This window comes from Photinus pyralis, unplaced genomic scaffold (assembly GCF_008802855.1).
Source record: "Photinus pyralis isolate 1611_PpyrPB1 unplaced genomic scaffold, Ppyr1.3 Ppyr1.4_LG6, whole genome shotgun sequence".
Classification (NCBI taxonomy): domain Eukaryota; kingdom Metazoa; phylum Arthropoda; class Insecta; order Coleoptera; family Lampyridae; genus Photinus; species Photinus pyralis.
In genome coordinates this window covers 13,108,357-13,114,759 of record NW_022170663.1, presented here as the reverse complement: position 1 = coordinate 13,114,759, position 6,403 = coordinate 13,108,357, and the positions used below count along the sequence as shown (strand labels likewise).

The following is a 6,403-nucleotide window of genomic DNA, read 5'->3' as shown; positions in this document are numbered from 1 at the left end:
AAGAGAATGTACGTACGGGAGACACAGCCGATTTCAACCAACCATCTTGGCTTCGACAATTCAGCAACGTTTTAAGTGTGTACTTTAATTATAATAAATATTATTTGTTACTTGTGTGTGTTTGTGACAACGGTAATTAAAGGACATATCAATTGGCGACGAGGATACATATTGAGAAAAAAAAAGGGTGCTATTTTTTGAGGTTGGAAACTTGCACGTGCACCGCATCGAGGGCAGTTTGTAAAAGTAACGAGAATCGCTATATCAGAAGACAACAATAATGGTTTTAATTGGGTCCATGCATAAGTTCGATGTCAAGTCAGACGAGTGGATTGTTTATCAAGAACAATTAGAGCAATTTTTTGAAGTAAATAACATAAGGGACACCCAGACGGACAAGAAACAGGTTGCGGCGTTATTGAGTCTAATTGGCTCAGATACATACAAAGTCTTAAGGGATCTATGCACCCCCAGTTTACCAAAGTCGAAATCATACGAAGAATTATGTAAGCTATTAAAGGCTCACTTTTCACCGGCGACTTGCCTCTTTAGGGAGCGCATCGATTTTTATGCTGCTGCGCAGGAGGCGAACGAATCGCTGAACAAATGGTACGCCAGGATTCATAATCTTGCAACAAATTGTGAATTTGGCACCAATTTGAAATCAGTCCTCCGGGATAAGTTCGTTTGCGGTCTTCAAAAAGGGAAAATAAGGGACAGGTTGTGTGAGGAGAAGCCAGGCGAAGTAACTTTGGAGAAGCTAATGGAGATTGCCCTTAGTAAAGAAGCAACATTGTTAGCAGTAGATAAATCAGTAAATTTAGTGAAGTCGAATCCGTTTCAACTGAGGCAGAAGGTATTCCAGCAGCGTCAGACCCCATCAGGCAACTCTGTGGAGAAGAAAATGGGAAAATGGAAGTGCACAGCTTGTGGAAGACTTCACACCGGACAGCAACAATGCAGGTATGCGAGCTACAAGTGCAACAGCTGTAATAAAATTGGACACTTATCAAAGGTATGTAAGTTTAAAGACATTAAACAAAACATGTTGGACTTTGATACAGAGACTGTTGAAATAAATAATATTTACTTTAACAATGACAAACCAATTTACATACATATTTCTGTTAATGAACATAAAATATCATGTCAAATGGACTCAGGGGCAGCTGTATCGGTTTTAAACTATGATACGTATAAAAAATACCTATCAAATTTAGATTTGCATGATTCAAACATCATTTTAAGAAGTTTTTCAGGATGTAAAATTAAACCAGCAGGTTATATAGTAGGTGATGTGCAGTATAACAATACTATTTGCAAAAATTTTAGTTTTCAAATAATTAAAAGCAATCAGCCTTCAGAAAACTTGTTAGGTAGAGATTTCTTGGAAAAATTTAAATTTAGAATAACAGCTGAGGTGTTATCAATAAGTAATGAGACAGAAAATATTTGTGCAGAATTTAAACGTGTGTTTAATAATTCGTTAGGATGTTACAATTATAAAAAAGTTCACTTGCAACTAAAAGAGAATATGCAACCAGTCTTTTTAAAAGCTAGACAATTACCTTTAGCAATTAAAAAGAGGGTGGAGGATGAACTAAATACTCTTCAAAGGGAGCAAGTTATCACTCCAGTAGAAACTTCAGAGTGGGGAACTCCATTAGTACCGATAATCAAAAATGATGGTTCACTCAAGCTCTGTGGAGACTACAGATTGACCGTTAATAGATATTTCAAACAAGTGCAATATCCATTACCTTCCGTAGAAAGTATATTAATGGAATTAAGCGGGGGCGAATCGTTTACGAAGTTAGATTTAAGTTATGCGTATAACCAAATCAGCGTAGATGACGAATCAGCCATGATTTTAACTTGGACCACACACAAGGGGTTATTTAAGGTGAACAGGTTACCTTACGGCATCACGCCAGCCAGCTCAATTTTCCAAAAGGTACTAGAACAACTACTGCAAGGCATTAAGAATACGGCAAATTTCTTAGACGATATCATTGTAACCGGAGCAACTAGGAAAGAGCACGTAGAAAATCTAAAAGCAGTTCTTAAAAAACTGAACGATGCAGGGTTTAAGCTAAACAAAACTAAATGTGCATTCTTTCAGGAAGAAGTCAGCTATTTAGGTTTCACAATTTCAAAGTATGGTATAAAGAAAAACCTGGAAAAACAACGAGCGATCATTGAAGCACCCAGACCTTCAACGATTACCCAAGTAAAAAGTTTTGCAGGTATGGTTAACTATTATAGCAAATTTGTACCTAAATTAGCAATATTAATGCGACCTATATATGACCTATTGAAGCAAAATCAAAAATATAAATGGACGTCTAATTGTGAAAAATCATTCAAAGAAATCAAAAGTATTATTGCGTCTGATCAAATATTAGCTCACTTTGATCCTAACTTACCCATAGTTGTACAAACAGATGCGAGTCAAGACGGCATAGCAGGAGCATTATTTAACAAAAATAAAAATGGAATTTTGAAGCCAGTGGCGTTCATTTCGAGATCGTTGATGCCGGCAGAAAAAAATTATTCGGTTTTAGATAAGGAGTCTCTGGCAATTTACTGGTCAGTCAAGAAACTATATCAGTATTTGATGGGACAACAGTTTACAATCCAAACGGATCATCGTCCGCTAGTGTCAATCCTAGGCGAAACCAAGGGAATTCCACAGATGGCAGCTTCAAGACTTCAACGTTGGTCAGCATTTCTTTCGGGATTTTCATATAAGCTGGAATATATTAAAGGCGAAAATAATAATGTAGCAGACATGCTCAGTAGGCATCCTGTTGATATTTGTTATATTTCCAAAGGTCAAGATGTAAAATCATCTCATCTAAATATGATCATATCCGAAAACTTACCGGTAGACTACAAGAAAGTAGCATTGGAAACTAGAAAAGATGTGGTACTTTCTAAGGTGTATAATTACCTATCGGTAGGTTGGCCAAGCAAGGTGGAGGAGCAAACATTAACACCATATTTTAGAAAAAGATTAGAATTAACTCTGGAGCAGGGATGCGTCATGTGGGGATACAGAATAATAATACCTACAAAATTTAGACAACAATTGCTGGACGAATTACATAGTAGTCATCTGGGGATAGTCAAAATGAAATCCATTGCCCGAGCATACTTCTATTGGCCAAATCTGGATAAGGATATTGAAGAAACGTGTCGAGCATGCATACCTTGCCAGACAATCGCAAACAATCCACAAAAATCAGAGATCATGAGTTGGAACAAACCAACAAGACCGTGGCAACGTATTCACGTGGACTTTTTGGGTCCTATTAAAGGAAACACCTTCCTAATAGTATTAGATGCATTTAGCAAATACCCAGAGATCAAGAAGATGGAAAGAACGACATCGGAAGAGACAATTGAAAAATTCAGGGACATTTTCAGTACTTGGGGAATACCGGAAACAATAGTCTCTGATAACGGACCACAATTTGTGTCGACGGAATTCAAAAACTTCCTCATAAAAAATGGGATAAGGCAGATTACATCAGCACCGTATCACCCATCTACAAATGGAGCAGCCGAAAACGCAGTCCGAACGTTCAAGAAATCATTAAAGGCAGCACTGTTAACTCACAAACATAATATCACTCCTAGTTTAGTAGTTAGTCGATATTTACTTAACTACAGGAACTCTGTGCATTGCGCCACAAATGAAACACCATCGAAACTCATGATAGGCAGAAATGTTAGAACTTTATTCAACTTACTTCAACCGAGGAGGGAGAATAAGGAAAATAATGGAACGGGTAGACATGAAACCTTTCAAGAGGGGGAGACAGTTATGGTTAAGGATTACAGAGATAAAAACAATACTATCTGGATCAAAGCAAAAATTTCTCAAGTGCTAGGGAAGAAAAATTACCTTTGCATGTTACTAAACGGTCAGACGTGGCGAAGACATCTGGATCAGATTCGGAAATTCGGGTTAGAGCTGAACCACGACATCGAGAAGACCTCGGAAAACCATACAACTAAAGTACCAAGCCAACGATTAGAAGAAAAGAGTTCAACCTCCACTCCTCAAACGGAAATTATTGACGATGTTCAGGACGAACAAACAGTTGCAGATTCTAATATAACTCCTTTAGTAAATGCACATGTTGAAAATGTAATTACAAACAATTCGGGTAATTTACCAGAAACTATAGGTAGTAATTATAGCAGAAACAATTCTGGAACTATACCAGAAGCAATAGTTAGTAGGTCAGGTAGGAAAATTAAGAAACCAGAAATTTTCAAAGATTTTGAATGTACTTAAGTGTATTGTAGTTCATTTCTTGTACAACAATTAATCTAAGAAGGGAAGAATTGTAGTGTATTAAGAGAATGTACGTACGGGAGACACAGCCGACTGAACCAACCATCTTGGCTTCGACAATTCAGCAACGTTTTAAGTGTGTACTTTAATTATAATAAATGTTATTTGTTACTTATGTGTGTTTGTGACAACGGTAATTAAAGGACATATCAGCTTTCATCTATTCTCAGAAAACATTACGTAAACAATTATTCACTACAGCTATACTTCCTGTACTTCCCATAGTCTCCGTTACTTTTTAGATCTCCTGCGGTTTCCGCATCTTACGCCATGTTGGTAGATCCAAGCAATTCCTGACGATTCCACAGTTTCTGTAGTTTTAAACCATTTCAAGCAGTTCCAGAAGATTCTTTGATTCACCAATCGAAAGTATCTTGTTTTTGGGACCAAATCAATTTTTTTTAATTATTTCGGTGTCCAAAATGATAAACCGTTGTCATCCCCCCAAACTATTTGGCTATAAAATAGAAACAACGCAATACATGTCTATGATCTCTATGAATCTCTATGAAAAAAAAATTTTTTTTTTAGTGAAAATTGCTTTCTTTAAATTATTTAATGAACTTTTCGAGTACAAGAATGAAATAAAGCGATATAATTGAAATCTGGCAACACTGCTTGAAAGCTTATAAAGAAAGTTCCATTTCCTCTAAAACTAATCATGGTATCTCTATCAAATACTATTTTCTTTGTCAAATGTAATGGTAGCTCCCTTTGCAGTTTTAAATTTTTTGAATTTATATTTCATTTAGGTATAGGTAAATATGTACCGCTTCATACAAAAAGTGAAAGCGAGTATAGCGATAATCAAGCAATAATATGAACCGCGAGGTTGCGTATAATCCTTCGGAGACGGGTGTACGGGATTGAAATACGGGCCTGATCGGGACATTTGCTTTGGTTCCATTTCGGTTTTTTACTTGGGAGACTACATATAGAAAATTAGAAAGAGAAAAGAGAGATCTTCAGTTTAGCTTCGATCGCAATAGCATACGAGTTCTCCGTTCAATTTTTACGATCGCTCATATCGCACGATTTTAAGAGAGATGGGCGATATAAACGTCTACTGGAGATTATAAAGTCGGTCGAACCAACTTTTGTGAATCACGGAACCATTGTATGGATCTGAGTTGTACTAGGGTTTAGTTAAATTCATGTATAAAATTACGCGAATAGTCAGGGTGTGTAAATATTTTATGTAAAAAATAGCCAGGGGTGTATTCTGCGTAAAACGTTTCGATAAGGGAAATTAGAACTGACACAAGGGTAGGGGCTGTATTTGCCGTATTTATAGGAAACAAACAATATTTTAAATTAGGAAAGGGGTAAAGGAAAGTAGAATTGAATCGGCTTTAGTTTGTCAATATATTCAACTGTTTATTTTAGAATTCGTATTTATTCGTCTAGTATGCAGTCAAGTCAGAGCCCTAAGTTTTTGATTTTCAAATTTTAAAGGGCCGCAAGGTAAAGCATATATCAATTTTATTATAGAGCTAGTCGTGGGTAAAATTAATTGTGATTGAAAAATCACCTGTGCCGTAGTAGCAATAGTTAAGACATGAATCAAATTAAAATATTTGCAATATGCGCAATTGCATTAATTCCAATACTTTTTTTTTCTCACGATTTCTCGCCCCATATATTTTTCGCAATCGCCTGTATTCAAAGTCATCTCGGAAATCCCACGTTGATTCAAATCCTTCGCCAAAGATGACCAGGAGATCAGCTCGTGAGCTCTTTAGGCAAAGACGACTCGGAAATATTAACCCACGATCTACCCCCCACGTACAATAAAACACTTAATTGCACAACTTGTCTTACTCTTTTCTTCCCCAACTTTTTATGAAACGAAAAAAAACAAATCTCTGAAACGTTCTATTAGGTCACATTTCTACAGACAGCCCTTATATCAAACAAGAAACGGCTGAACTTACTATATGTATGCTAAATGGAACTAAGGTTAATGCACTATGAAAAATTGGGAACGCTACTCAACCGAACAACAAAAATAAATTCTTAATAGCGATCTTTAATAAT

General features: G+C 36.3%; 1 protein-coding gene across 1 annotated transcript; it reads left to right on the top strand.

Annotated features, from left to right (window-relative positions):
- The first annotated feature begins 280 nt into the window (after positions 1-280).
- On the top strand, positions 281-4,306 carry LOC116173653 (uncharacterized protein K02A2.6-like). The gene is made up of 2 exons (XM_031491280.1): positions 281-1,019; positions 1,575-4,306. Exons 1-2 carry the CDS (start codon positions 281-283, stop codon positions 4,304-4,306), a joined length of 3,471 nt encoding a protein of 1,156 aa, XP_031347140.1.
- Positions 4,307-6,403: the final 2,097 nt, after the last annotated feature.